The sequence below is a fragment of the Geotrypetes seraphini genome, chromosome 12 (assembly GCF_902459505.1).
Source record: "Geotrypetes seraphini chromosome 12, aGeoSer1.1, whole genome shotgun sequence".
Lineage (NCBI taxonomy): Eukaryota > Metazoa > Chordata > Amphibia > Gymnophiona > Dermophiidae > Geotrypetes > Geotrypetes seraphini.
In genome coordinates, this window is record NC_047095.1 from 44,031,192 (window position 1) to 44,046,198 (window position 15,007).

A 15,007-nucleotide genomic window follows, 5' to 3' on the forward strand; every position below is an offset into this window, starting at 1 on the left:
TGTATTATAGAAAAGCATTAGTGTCATATTTGTGTTATTTGAATGTTCTGATTTGTGCTTATTAGATGTTGCATACATATTATGTCTTCTTTTTAGTACGTATTATATCTGTCTCATGTAAATTTCAGTGCTATTAAGTATATTTTTGAAACTGTTTCATGGCAGTCCTATTATTAAGTTTCAATTTACTGATTTTGACTTTACCTCATTCATTGTATATAAGCAAATATTTTGTCTTTTTACTACTGTCATGCTGTTAACAAAATTGTAAGTTTGATGTTGAATTATGCCTACTGTACACCACCGTGGGTGAATCTCTTCATAAAGGTGGTTAATAAATCCCAGTAAATAAATATCATCATCTCGAGGTTTCGTTCCTCCGTCGCTGAAAATACCACATGTTCTCATCCTATGTTGAAGCAGGATTCCCTTAATCCAGTGTCATCCTTTTCCATTTGTTGCAAAGATCCTTAAAGGGCAGTTTTTGCCCGGTAGACATTTATTGAAAATCATTCATATCTTGACCTGTGTTGGTCTAGGTTTTGTCAAGCACATGAACAGAGGCCGTTATTCTAGTTTTGATGTCAAATTACAAGATTTCAGTCAAGGGATGGCCTATACCTTGGTCTATCTAGATATTACAGCAGCTTTTGAAAGTTTAAATCAGTGTGTTGATGTCTAGACTGGAGGTGATGGGGATTACAGGGCATGAGGTAGTGTACAGTACTCCCCCCAAAATTCATGGGGGCTCCGTTCCAGGAGCACCCGCGAATTTTGAAAAACCGCAAATACGGTTTAGTGATGGATCGAAGGCAGGAGAGGGCAGCTGTTGAAAATCAGGTGCTGGATCATGCTTAGTATTTTCTGACCGCCTCTTCCTGATACTAAAGTCAGGCTACACCATTCAGGAGCTGCTTTGACACGCTGTCTGGCGTGTCAAAGCAGCTCCTGATTGATATAGCCTGACTTTAGTACCAGGAAGAGGCGGTTGGAAAATATCATGAAAGACTGAGTCTGCGAGCCGTGAATTTGTGGGGGAACACTGTATAGAAATTTGCTAGTGTCTGATAATAACATTCCCGCACAGGATCACATTAAGAGGCTGGAGTCTGTGGTACATAATAGAGAAGGCTTGTTTCAAGCAATTACAGCTAGAGGTCTGCATGGGAACGGGGATCGCGGGAATCCCGTGGGTCCCGCGGGAATCCCCCCTAACCCATGGGGACCACCCTCTGGCCCACGGGACTCCCAAGGAGACCCCCCTCTAGCCTCTAGCCAACAGGACTCCCACGGGGATGGAAGGCTTTGGAAGCAGGGTTCGTCTATATAATATAAGGACACGTCAGCCTTAGTAAAAGAGGGGGTTTATAAGTTAATTACCTGAACAGAAAACAAAAAAAGGGTTAGAACATAAGAAGTTGCCTCCGCTGAGTCAGACCAGAGGGACATCCTGCCCAGCGGTCCACTCCCCTGGCGGCCCATCAGGCCTAATTGCCTGAACAGTGTCCATGACTAATTTTGTAACTGCCTCTAATCCTCTAATCCTATCCCTATTACCTACCTCTACTCCTATCTGTACCCCTCAATCCCTTTGTCCTCCAGGTACCTGTCCAGACCCTCTTTGAAGCCCTGTAGCGTGCTTCTGCTTATCACATCCCCCGGTAGCGCGTTCCATGTATCTACCACCCTCTGAGTGAAAAAGATCTTCCTGGCGTTTGTTCTAAACCATTCCCCTTTCAATTTCTCTGAGTGCCCCCTTGTACTTGTGGTTCCCCGTAATTTGAAAAATCTGTCCCTGTCTACTCTTTCTATGCCCTTCATGATCTTGAAGGTTTCTATCATGTCTCCTCTAAGTCTCCGCTTTTCCAGGGAGAAAAGCCTCAACTTCTTCAGTCTGTCAGTATATGAGAGGTCTTCCATACCCTTTATTAGCTTAGTTGCTCTTCTCTGGACTCTCTCAAGTACCGCCATGTCCTTCTTGAGGTATGGCGACCAGTACTGGACACAGTACTCCAGGTGCGGGCGCACCATTGCATGATACAGTGGCAGGATTACTTCCTTCGTCCTGGTCGTGATACCCTTCTTAATGATGCCCAACATTCTGTTCGCCTTCCTTGAGGCTGTGGCGCACTGTGCCGACGCCTTCAATGATGTGTCTACCATCACTCCTAGGTCTCTTTCAAGGTTACTCACCCCTAGCGGTGATCCCCCCATTTTGTAAGTGAACATCGGGTTCTTTTTCCCTACATGCATGACCTTGCATTTCCCTATGTTGAAGCTCATTTGCCACTTTTTGGCCCACTCTTCCAGCGTTGTCAGATCTTTTTGGAGGTCTTCGCAGTCCTCCATGGTTTTGACCCTGCTGTATAGTTTAGTGTCATCCGCAAATTTAATAACCTCACATTTTGTTCCCGCCTCCAGGTCATTGATAAATATATTGAACAGGAGCGGTCCCAGCACCGACCCCTGCGGAACTCCGCTCTTGACCCATTGCCAGTGTGAGTAATGGCCCTTTAATCCAACCCTCTGTTTCCTGTCCGCCAGCCAGTTTTTGATCCATCGGTGGACCTCCCCTTGCACCCCGTGGTTCCATAGCTTCCTTAGCAGTCTTTCATGTGGTACCTTGTCGAAGGCTTTTTGGAAGTCAAGGTAAATGATGTCTATAGATTCCCCTTTATCCACCTGGCTGCTTACCCCCTCAAAGAAGTATAATAAGTTAGTGAGGCATGACCTGCCCTTGCAGAAGCCATGCTGACTCGGCTTTAGCTGCCCAGTGTTTTCGATGTGTTCCCAGATGCAGTCTTTAATCAGCGCTTCCATCATCTTTCCCGGGACCGAGGTCAAGCTCACCGGCCTGTAGTTTCCTGGGTCTCCCCTTGAGCCTTTCTTGAAGATGGGCGTGACATTTGCTATTTTCCAGTCTTCCGGAATCTCTCCAGTTTTTAAGGATAGGTTGCATATTTGTCTAAGTGGCTCAGCTATTTCGTTCCTTAGTTCCTTAGTTCCACCAAAGAGATTCCAGAAGGAAAACAGCAGCGCAAACACAAAAGAAACTGTGGAATTGATGATCCTGTCAGAAGTAATTGCTGCTTTCTATGGGGACGGGCAGGGATGGAGGTAATTCCTTGCAGGGATGGGTGGGGACGGAGAGGATCCTGACGGGGACGGGTGGGGACGGAGAGGATCCTGGCGGGGACGGGCGGGGATGGAGGTAATTCTTTGCGGGGACGGGTGGGGATGGAGAGGATCCTGACGGGGACGGGTGGGGACGGAGAGGATCCTGATGGGGACGGGTGGGGACGGAGAGGATCCTGATGGGGACGGGTGGGGACGGAGAGGATCTTGGCGGGGACGGGTGGGAACAGAGAGGATCTTGGCGGGGATGGGTGGGAACAGAGAGGATCCTGGCGGGGATGGGTGGGGACGGAGAGGATCTTGGCGGGGATGGGTGGGAACAGAGAGGATCCTGGCGGGGACGGAGATGATCCTGGTGGGGACGGGCGGGGATGGAGGTAATTCCTTGCGGGGATGGGTGGGGACGGAGAGGATCCTGACGGGGACGGGTGGGGATGGAGAGAATCCTGACGGGGACGGGTGGGGACGGAGAGGATCCTGGCGGGGATGGGTGGGGATGGAGAGGATCCTGGCGGGGATGGGTGGGGACAGAGAGGATCCTGGCGGGGACGGAGATGATCCTGGTGGGGACGGGCGGGGATGGAGGTAATTCCTTGCGGGGACGGGTGGGGACGGAGAGGATCCTGACGGGGACGGGTGGGGACGGAGAGGATCCTGACGGGGACGGAGAGGATCCTGGCGGGGATGGGTGGGGACAGAGAGGATCCTGGCGGGGACGGAGATGATCCTGGTGGGGACGGGCGGGGATGGAGGTAATTCCTTGCCAGGAAGGGTGGGGACGGAGAGGATCCTGACGGGGACAGATTGAGACGGAGAGGGGACTGGCAGGGACGGAGAGGATCCTGGCGGGGATGGGTGGGATTTCTGTCCCCGTGCAACTCTCTAGTTACAGCTAGCCTGCTGAGCCAGGAGAGTGCGGCCCAGACTGGTTAGAAATGGCTTCTCTGTTCTATTTGCTAGAGGGGAGAACAGAAAATTGAGGCTCAGAATAGGGAAGACCGGTCCTCTAGAGACCAGGCTGAGAATAGAAGACTGCCAAAGTAGGGTCTTTTGCTGAGAGTTTTGAACTTGTGTGGCCAAGCTGGGTGGGCTGGATTAGAGTAAATTAGGGAAATTACTTTTTATAAATAAAGACACTCTGCCATTATTAGGGAACTAGAAAGTCCTTTGACTTTTTTTTTATTTAAGCTTTAGAGAATGCTATGAAAAATTCAGTCATGAAGCAGCTTGTAAGTTTTCATTAAGTTTCTTTTATTTCAGATAAACAAGACCCAATAACCAAGGCAAAAACTGTTGTGCAGTTCCCCTGTAGCGACAGGTTCAAGCCTTCCTATGTTCACAGGTAACAAAGAAGCTTGCCGTGCTTTCTCAGTGACTCATTTCATTTCCTGTTTATTCGGTTCATAGATGAAAGTGCGCAGGACAATCGCGTGTGGGAAACCCGCTAAGACAAATGCGCGCAGGACGTCAGCGCACCGGATGAAAAGGTAAGTTTAAAGTGCTCCGAGGGGGGTTTGGGGGGAAACCCCCCCCCCCCCAGTTTACATAGAACAGTTGCTGCTGCCGTTGGGGAGGGGAACAAACCCCCCCCCCCCCATTACAGAGGAAAGTGTAATTTTCCCCAGTGTTTTAGAGAAAAATTAGTTTCCTCTGTAAGGGGTGGGGGGGTCCCCACTCCAAACTAACTTAGGATAGGGACACAAATAATCACCATTTACCTCAAAATGCACCCTAAATAGAACATTCAGGGATCTTATGGGACACTGCAAGGCCACTAAAGCAACAAAGATGATGAAGACAGAGGTGAGGTGAAGAAACTTCTCGCATCCAAACAAGTCCTCACTCATAAAGGGAAATCTTCCACAACTTTAACTTCTTTCTTTTTCAAAAAATCCAGACAGACAAGGATAATGAATCTTAATCTTTTTCTTTATTGTATTCTGGCTTGCCCCAACTTAAAGGCTCCTGCCCTGAGAGTGAGAGAACGTATGATTGTGTGCTCCCCATGGTACCCTAGAAAAAGCCTTTTGAGGCGAAACGGGTCCTGTCGGGCCTTTAAGTTGGGGCAAGCCAGAATACAATAAAGAAAAAGATTAAGATTCATTATCCTTGTCTGTCTGGATTTTTTGAAAAAGAAAAGAAGTTAAAGTTGTGGAAGATTTCCCTTTATGAGTGAGGACTTGTTTGTACACTGCAAGGCCACCCACACATCACACATACACTCACAATCTGAAAAAAAGAAGACACAGAAAAAAAAGTGGAGAAAAAGCCTCAGTTAAGCGTCATATGGCTAAAAAAAACTCCTCTAATGGGTCTTCACTATATCAAAAACAGTGGTGAAAAATTGAGGCACAGTAGCAGCCCCCCAAAAAACACCTCACATCCAGCACGCCAAAATCTCACATGCAAACATTGTGTGAAAAAAGATTGCAGTCCAGAGGCACAGTCAGAAATATTGCAACTTGAGCAAGGAAAAAAGAAAAACTTAGCTGTCCACGAAGTCCCAGCTGTCTCCAATCAGGCTTAATCGCAAGCCCCACTACCCAGGCCTCGTGGATAAACATCCCACCCTGACGGGGTGAAAAACTTCCTGCATCAAAGGCAATCCATCACGACTCTCTGTGCAAATCCTCCATAACTTTCACAGTCAATGCAACCCCTAACGGCAGCGGCAACTGTTCTAAGTAAAGTGGGGGGGGGGCTTCCCCCCACTCCCTCCCTCAGAGCGCTTTAAACTAACTTTTTTAATCCAACAGGCTAACATCCTGCTTGCATTTGTCTTGTCGGGTTTGTCCGCATAAGCGCTTTGGGAAGCAGTGGATTGAAGTTAGGTGAAACGCGTCCCGTTGGGACGCGGCTGTGTGATAAGTGCTTAGCTTTAGATTATCAAATTGCTGTATGTTATGTCATTATGACCCTCTTGATCTCTTTTTTTTTTTTTTTATTAAGGGCAAGATTAATATATTAGGTTTATGAATAGTTAGTTACATTTAGTCATGATTTTCACTGTTATTTAGTTTGAGTTTTCACATTCAAGAGCACATAAAATTTGAGGGTTTTCTGGTGATCTAGGATTCAAATCTGGAACTTTTAAGTCTCGGAATGATTTTGTAGGCACAAGTTCATGAGATCCCTTTTCCTCTCTTTTTCAATACAGTACACACTTGCTGTTTGAACTAGGAACCATTTATATTTTTGCTTTTGATATCATGGCATGAACCACTGTGATCAGACTTGTTTTTTCAATATACGGAGAGAGATTTTGTAGCTATTGAAGATGATAGACACAAATTTTAATGGTTGTTTGAGTGCGGGATCAAAGTGAGTAAATGGGTCTAGCAGTATCCCAAAATTCCTGCCCTGCAATTTAAGGGGGAGTTCATACTTCCCAAAAGATATTTTGAAGTCAGGTATTTGTCCACTTGTGTTAGGAACCCAAAGAATCACTGTTTTGCTTGGGTTCAGTCAGAGTTTGTTGTTGTTTGCCCATTCATGAAGATCAAAGGGAAAGCTACGATTATCAACAAATTGATTAGCGAATGTACATTATGCTAATATGAGAACATCTATACTATCAATGGAAGGTGCTTTATTATGGAACAATCTAACAGGACAGCTGAGGTTGCATTCTGTTTTTCAAAAATTTAAGAACTTTGTTTGTGGAGGCATTCTCTTGATTGACCTAGGTCAGATCTTGATTGAAGATGTTTTAGATATGTTTACTTATTTGTATGTTTGTTATATGCGCTTAGATCTAGACAGGTTAGAAATTTTTTAAATAAATAGATTCCTGAGTTGCAGTTAGACAGGCAGTCGGTGTACTCAAGGCTGTGGGTAGATCTGGTTCAATGGGTATAAGTAGTTACACGTCATTGGCGTAGAAAGAGAATTTAGTGTACATTGATCAAAAAAGCTCAGCCCGAAGCTTAAGGTAGATATTAAATACCGTATATACTCGAATATAAACCGAGATTTTGGGGCCCAAAAATGGGGTCTCAGTTTATATTTGGGTCAGTGCAGATCCACCGCCCTCCCAAACCTGTTTGCAGGCCTCTGCCAAGCCTGCGGTGAGACCGAGTGGTCCAGCAGTGGCTGGGACAGGAGGGATCCCTCCTGTCCCAGACGATTCTAATTATTATCTCCCTCCTGCCTCTTCTGCGTACCTTTAGTTTCCCTAGTGGTCCAGCAGTGAATCGCAGCAGGAGCGACCTTCCTTCGCTCCTGCCATGCAGAGCCACTAGCTAATTGGCTGCCGTTAGCTTTTCTGCCCATGCCCTGTAGTGCAGAGGCGCCAGCCAATCATGGACAGCCAATCAGCTAGCGTCTGCAGAGGCAGGAGTGATCTTCCTTCACTCCTGCCCGTGCAGAGCCACTAGCTAATTGGCTGCCGGGAGTTCTCGCAGTCTTGAGAGAACTCGCAGCAGCCAATTAGCTAGCGGTTCTGCATGGGCAGGAGTGAAGGAAGATCACTCCTACCGCAATTTACCACTGGACCACCAGAGATACTAAAGGGCACGGGCAAAGTCACTAATGGCAGCCAATTAGCTAACGGCTCTGCACGAGCAGGAGTGAAGGAATGTCGCTCCTGCCGCGATTCACCACTAGACCACCAGGGAAACTAAAGGTGCGCAGGGGAGGAAGGAGGGAGATAACAATAATTAGAATCAGCTGGGACAGGAGGCAGGAAGGAAACCTCCTGTTTTAGCCACCACTGGACCACTAGGTCTCAAGAAAGGCCCATCAGAAGCCAGCAAGGCATTGGGAGGGAAGGGGAAAGGGTACAGAACCTGGCAGTGATGGAGGGGGGCTGGGTGCAGAGACTGGCAGGGGAGGGAAAGAGTGAGTGAGCTGGATGCTGAGCAGCAAAGGAGGGGGAAAAGGGTTCAGAGCCTGGCAGGCAAGACAAGGCACTGCACTTGAATATTAACACCCTCCCTTCCCCCCCTCCCGTTTATATGGGGGGAAAAAGGTTACCTTGGTTTATTCAGGTCAGTTTATATTTGAGTATATACGGTAACATGGGAGACAGTATAGAGCCCTATCTCACCCCCACAATTCAGTGCCTGAGGTAATGATGTGCTATTGCAGAACAGAACTGATTTTTGTCCGTCTGACAAATAGGATCTGAACCATGTAAATACTGTACCTTAGATACCTGTTTCTGCCAGTCTTGTAGGCATGATATTATGATTCACAGTGACATAGAAGCCAGCTCTGTAGGTGCTAGAGTACCCCTAATGTTGAACAAACTCCTTGACTGTGTCCTGGGAGGGGTCATTTTCATTGGGTTTAACACCCCCAATAATTTTGAAAAGTTGGCTTATATTCACAGTGTCGAAGGCTGCTACAGTGGCGTAACTGGGGAGGTTGATGCCTAGGGTGATGGCACTTGGCATTGCTGCACACTGTGTTCCCCCCCTCTGCTCTACCCCGCTGCTTGAACTCCCCCCCCCCCCCACACACACACTTCTTGAAATGTTCGCCGGCACAAGCAGCTGCTGTTCACACCAGCCTCGGCTCCCTTCTGATGTCAGGGCCTTGTCCCGCGACCAGGAAGTGATATCAGAAGGGAGCTAAGGCCAGCGCGAGCAGCAAGCAGAAGATGCTGCTCACGCCAGTGAACACGTCAAGAGGTTCGCTAGGGGATGGAGAGGAGGATAGGTGCTGGCGCCCCTGCAAAGATGGCGCCTGGGGCGGTCCGCGCCCTCCTATCCCCATCCTTACTTGGCAGCTGAGAAATCCAGTAACACTAGTATTGAGGCAGATCCCCTGTCAAAGGACACAAGAAGTCTTTGTTCCTTACCCAGCTTGGAAGCCAGATTGATTGATAATTCCTTTCAGTTAGCCAGTCGTTGAGTTAAGTTTTGCCAGGAAAGGAATGGTGGAGATTGGTCGGTAGTTTTCGAGCTTGTCCTCATCAAAGGAGCTCTTTTTTCAGTAGGGGGCGTACCATAGGTCTTATTGGGGCGCCAGCAACTGTTGGCAGCTGCTCTTCTACAAGCAAAGGCAGAACTTGATCTGGAAAATTCTGAGCTGTGTAAGAATTCGCTCACTGTATTTATTAACTGCCTTTTAATGAAGAGATTCACCCAAGATGGTTTACCTTGAATAATAGTCAGGTACTCCAAGCATTTTCCCTATCTGTCCCAGTAGGCTCACAATTTAACTATGATACCGAGGGGGGGGGTGTGGGGTGGTCTGCCCCAGGCATTGTCATGTTGGTGGCACCGGTACCCCTCCTCTTCTCTGCCCCCCCCCACACCTCTCCCACCGCACGCGCAACCCCTTCCCTTCCCCTCCCCATCAGCTCCCGCTGATATCACTTCCAGGTGCTGCGCTTAGGAAATGACCTCAGAGGGAGAGCCGACACAGTCGCGAGGAGCACGTTGACGGTGGTCGTGGCGGTGAACAACTAGAGGTACAGGGGAAGGGAAGAGGGGCATGCATGCAGAAGGGGGAGTCAAGGAAGGAGCGGGGGGGCCAAGAGATGAAGGCAGGAGAGGGGTGCCTCTCACCTTCGCTATGCCCCTGTATGGTACCAGGACAACAAAATATTAGGTGACTTGCCCAGGGTCACAAAGAGCAGTGTGTTAGCAGTTCTAAGCACTAAGCCACGCCTCCTCTCACGGAATATTCAGGAAGGGGAGCATGGATCTGGGTTTTTTGTGGTATCTAAGCCCTGTCCTTGTTCTTGCTAAAGAGAATATTCTACTCGTTCCTTTTTTGGCTATGTGTCACTCTTCGTAGTGATGGTTGCATACATATTTGGAAAAGGTGCATGATAGCTGTGGTGGACACACCAGCTGCTGATGTCACCAAGAAGGAAAAATGTACTATTGGCTCTTAGCAAAGAGATTTAGGAAGCCCTAGCTTCAAAGTCAGCCCTACTGCAAATCTTGCAATTTCATAAATTCATAGGATGAAAACAAAACTTCACTTTTTAACAAATGTGCAAAGGACATATTTTATTATGTAGAAGATGTTGCATATTTAATCTTACACACATAACTTTTGTCTGCTTTTACAGTTTTGGTTTGAGTCCCAATTATATAGTATTTGTGGAACAGCCGGTGAAAATTAACTTGATCAAGTTCCTTTCTTCTTGGACTATTTGGGGAACCAACTATATGGATTGCTTTGAATCCAATGAAACAATGGGAGTAAGTGTAAAGGACATGTCCTTGCATTTTTATCTAAGATTTAATCATAAGAACATAAGAGTTGCCTCCGCTGAGGCAGACCATAGGTCCATCTTGCCCAGCGGTCCGCTCCCACGGCGGCCCATCAGGCCGTTTATAAAAGTAGAAAATGCAGCTTGAATTTTAAAAAAAATTATCTCTTCTTTAACTACATCCAAAATTATCTTCTGTTGTTATAAAAAATTTATGGAAGTTTGGGAACCATTAACTAAATATTGTAAAGATTGATTTATTTGTATAACTGAGGAAAAATACATATCCGATGGGAGGGGGGTATGTTTTGGCATTTGTTAAGAAGTATAGAAGGGTTGATTACAAGTATTTTTATGAGGTGTTGGTTAATTGAAAAGGGGGTGGGAGAAAATAAGTCTTGTATTTATTCTTTTAAGTATATTGTGCTGTAATGATAATATTTTAAATAAATGCATCATCGTTTGTGTACAATTGAAGTTTTAAAAATGAATAAAGAATTTAAAAAAAACCAAAATTATCTTCTGTTTTCAAGGTCTGGATTCATGTAGCAGAAAAACACACTGGAGAATATCTTAATCTCAAATACAGGACCTCTGCTTTTAACATTTTCCATCACATCAATACATTTGAAGATGCTGGCTGTCTTGTTGCAGACCTCTGCTGCTGGAAAGGGTAATGCTATAAAGACAAATCAGAAAATGACACATCCATTGCTAGCTGTAAACCAGATATGAAACAGAAAATTGTGAAGGAATCTTAGCAGATGTCCAAACAAACCTTATTCTTTGGTAGGATAAATAATCAGAAAATAGGTATATATTGAAGGAACTAAGGCCAGTACTGGGCAGACTTGCACGGTCTGTGTCCTGTATATGGATGTTCAGTTGATGACAGGCTGGGGAGAGCTTCGATGGCCGGGATGGTTAAGATGGGCTGGAGTGAGCTTTGACGGAGACTCCAATAGATGGAACTTAAGCACACTACCGGGCAGGACTCTGGGTTTCCGGCCCAAAAATATCTAAGAAAAAGGACTATTTAAATAAAATTATTAATTTATAGAGCATGTACAGTCAGGCAGACTGGATGGACCATTCAGATCTTTTTCTGCCGTCATTTACTATGTCACTATGTAATAGACAGGAGCTCTCAGATATTCACTAGTAAATTTTCATTCATACTGGAAATCTGGAAGGCAATTTAGTTGAGGAATATGCAAGACTATTGTTTACTGTTAATGTCTCAAAAGCTGCCCAGCCTTGGGGTACCTAAGTGGAGGCTCCTAGTGACAGAACTGCCCCCTTGGAGCAAATTCTGGAAGGGCTACCTAAAGTTAGGCACCAGCAAGTTACCTAACAATTATTTTAATCGGTTTTAAGTGGCACAATAATTTTTTTTTTTTATTCTTTATTCATTTTATAATTCACAAGTGTACAGTAAATATCAAACAATTAGAATACAATATCACTTGAAAATCTACCATATCATACAACAAAAAGATATAACCCCCACCCCCTCCCACTTCCATATACAACAAAAAAATATACCACATGAATATATCTTATCATTCATATATATTATTATCCCAGGACAAGCAGGCAGCTATTCTTGACTGATGGGTGACGGCACCGACGGAGCCCCGGTACGGACAATTTTAGAGTGATCTCACTCTAAGAACTTTTAGAAAGTTCTAGCTCGGCCGCACCGCGCACGCGCGAGTGCCTTCCCGCCCGACAGAGGCGCGCGGTCCCTCAGTTTCTTAGTTTCCGCGGAGCTAAGAAGACGCGTTTTCAACGGCTGTTGAAATTTTTTTATAACTTGCCTTCCCGCTCGCGTAAACTTTTGACTTTATTACTTTCTTTTATTACTTTACTTTTATTTTGGTAAAAAAAAAAAAAAAAAAAAAAACTTCTTTTTTCTTCAATTTCGGTTTTTCCCCGGCGGGGCCTTCTGCCACCATCGAAGCCTCGGCCTTCGATTTGGCGGAAGCCGTTTTCCCTTTCATGCCCCCTCAACCGGGTTTTAAAAAGTGCCAGCGGTGTGCTAGGCCTATATCTCTCACGGACCCACACAACTGGTGCTTGCAGTGTTTGGGTCCTGAGCATCAGGCCTCTTCTTGCACCCGCTGTGCTACTTTAAAGAAAAGAACATTAAAAAATCGCTTAATTCAACAGCGTTTGTTATTCGGTGCCGAGATGTCCGACCCCGTTCCTTCGACTCCGGCTTCGGCACCGCTTCAGTCGGCACCCTCGTCTTCGACGCCGCGTGATTCCACACCGGCATCCCAACAGTCAGGTAAGCCGGCTAAGAAGCCTTCCCCGCTGGAACGTCTTCCGGCCTCGAGTGCAGTGAGCCCAGTCCTGCCGCCGGTTAGACGCCAGCGGAAGCGCTCCGCCCCTATTGAGGTGAGTCCCTCGACATCGGGCTCCTCATCTCCGGGGCGTAGAGCGGCACCGCAGGTACCGCAGAAGAAAAAAGCGGTACCGGTGCCATCCCTCGATGACCGCATTACGGCCATCCTTCATGTGCAGCTTAAGGAGCAATTAGAACGACTCCTTCCTGCTATAATGACACCGAACCTTCCGGTGCCAGTCCGCACCGAGCCATCGGTACCGGTTGTACATCAACCCGTGTCGGTACCGGTTGTCGAACCTGTTTTACCTGCTTCTACTGTCTCGGTACCGCTTCACCTAACTTCATCGGTATCGATGCCAGTCCTTGCACCGGAGCCGACAGCTCACCATCAATCGGTACAGACTTCGGCACCGGTGCGACCGATAACATCGCCTGACTCGGTATCGATGAGGTCGGGTAAGTCGGTACGCAAAACCCGACACATGCAAACATCGACACCTGAGTCTCGGGACCATTCTTCCCATGTCAGAGACCCTGATCTGTGGGGGGACTCAGAGGAACCCTTTCTTTCTGAAGGAGAATGTTCCTCAGAGGAGGAGGATTCGGCTCTCCCTGACCCATCCTCCAAGCAGACCACTTCCTCTTTCTCCAATTTCTTGAAAGAGATGTGTGAGTCTTTGTCCATTCCTTTGGAGGCTGAATCCAAAAAGTCTAAAGCTTTTTTGGATGCCCTTGATTTTGATCAGCCTCCAAAGGAATTTTTGAAGCTTCCCCTTCATGACATCTTGAGGGAAACTTTCTATAAAAATTTAGAGACTCCTTTAACTGTTCCAGGGGCCCCACGTAAACTGGATTCTCTATACAAGGTAATTCCCATTCCTGGGTTCGACAAGCCTCAACTTCCACACGAATCCTTATTTGTCGAATCCACCCTTAAAAAGACTTCAGGAGCCAGTGTATATGCATCTGTCCCTCCTGGCAGAGAAGGAAGGGCCATGGATAAATTCGGTAAGAGGCTCTACCAAAACGCTATGTTAGCAAATAGAGCTAGTAATTATGCTTTTCATTTTTCTTTTTATTTAAAGCATCTCCTTACCACCATGGCTTCCTTCGAGAAGTATCTTCCTTCAAGAAAACATCCATCTTTTCACTCCTGCTTGTCGTCTCTATTCCAACTTCGTAAGTTTATGGTTAGGTCCATATATGACACCTTTGAACTTACATCCAGAGCGACAGCTATGTCGGTGGCTATGCGCCGTTTGGCCTGGCTTCGGGTATCCGAGCTTGATGTTAACCATCAAGATCGGTTAGCCAACGCCCCATGCCTAGGGGATGAGCTCTTTGGGGATTCCATGGACTCTACCACCCAAAAGCTCTCGGCTCATGAGACGCGCTGGGATACCCTGCTCAAGAATAAAAAGAAGCCTCCTCCACCGAGACCATACAGGCAGCAATCGGCTTATCAACGCCGTTTCACAGCCCGTCCATTGCCTACCACTGCTCAACAACCTCGACGTCAGAGGCAACAGCAACGTCAGCCTCCCCGACAGCAGCAACAGCAGCAACCTGCGAAACAACCTCCTCAGCAGAAGTCACAGCCCTTTTGACTTCTTTCTCCGCAGTATAGCCAGTATCCCTGTTCCTGTTCTCCTGCCTCAACCAATAGGAGGTCGACTTTCTCTGTTCTTCAGCCGGTGGGAAGTAATCACTTCGGACCAATGGGTCCTCAACATCATCCGCCACGGCTACTCTCTCAACTTTCAGACTCTCCCACCTCAAAGCCTGCCAAAAGAGTCTGCTTTGAACAGTCCTCAATCAGCCCTCCTTATTCAGGAGGTCCAATCCCTCCTCCTTCTGAACGCTATAGAGGAAGTTCCTCTAGATCAAAAGGGGCAGGGATTCTACTCCCGTTACTTTCTAGTTCCCAAAAAGACAGGAGATCTCAGACCCATCCTGGACCTTCGCGATCTCAACATTCATCTAGTAAAAGAAAAATTCAAGATGCTTTCTTTAGCCATACTTTATCCCCTTCTAAATCAAAACGACTGGCTATGCTCCCTCGATCTCAAAGAGGCTTACACTCACATACCGATCAATGTAACCTCAAGACCATATCTCCGATTCATGATCAATCATTGTCATTACCAGTACAAGGTGCTGCCCTTCGGTCTTGCCTCATCTCCAAGGGTATTCACCAAATGTCTCATTGTGGTGGCGGCTTTTCTGCGCTCTCACCACCTGCAGGTATTTCCTTACCTGGACGATTGGTTGATCAAAGACACTTCTGCCCAAGCGGTCCTTCTGGCCACCAACCAAACCATCCAGTTTCTGCAACTTCTGGGATTCGA

General features: G+C 46.8%; 1 protein-coding gene across 1 annotated transcript in view; it reads left to right on the forward strand.

The window, feature by feature from the left end:
• RPE65 (retinoid isomerohydrolase RPE65) overlaps window positions 1–15,007 on the forward strand; it is a 49,263-nt gene that overhangs the window by 19,914 nt on the left and 14,342 nt on the right. The window contains exons 8-10 of the mRNA XM_033916906.1: window positions 4,396–4,477; window positions 10,163–10,295; window positions 10,840–10,979. Coding sequence (XP_033772797.1) covers window positions 4,396–4,477; window positions 10,163–10,295; window positions 10,840–10,979 — 355 coding nt within the window. The remainder of the gene's footprint in view (window positions 1–4,395; window positions 4,478–10,162; window positions 10,296–10,839; window positions 10,980–15,007) is intronic.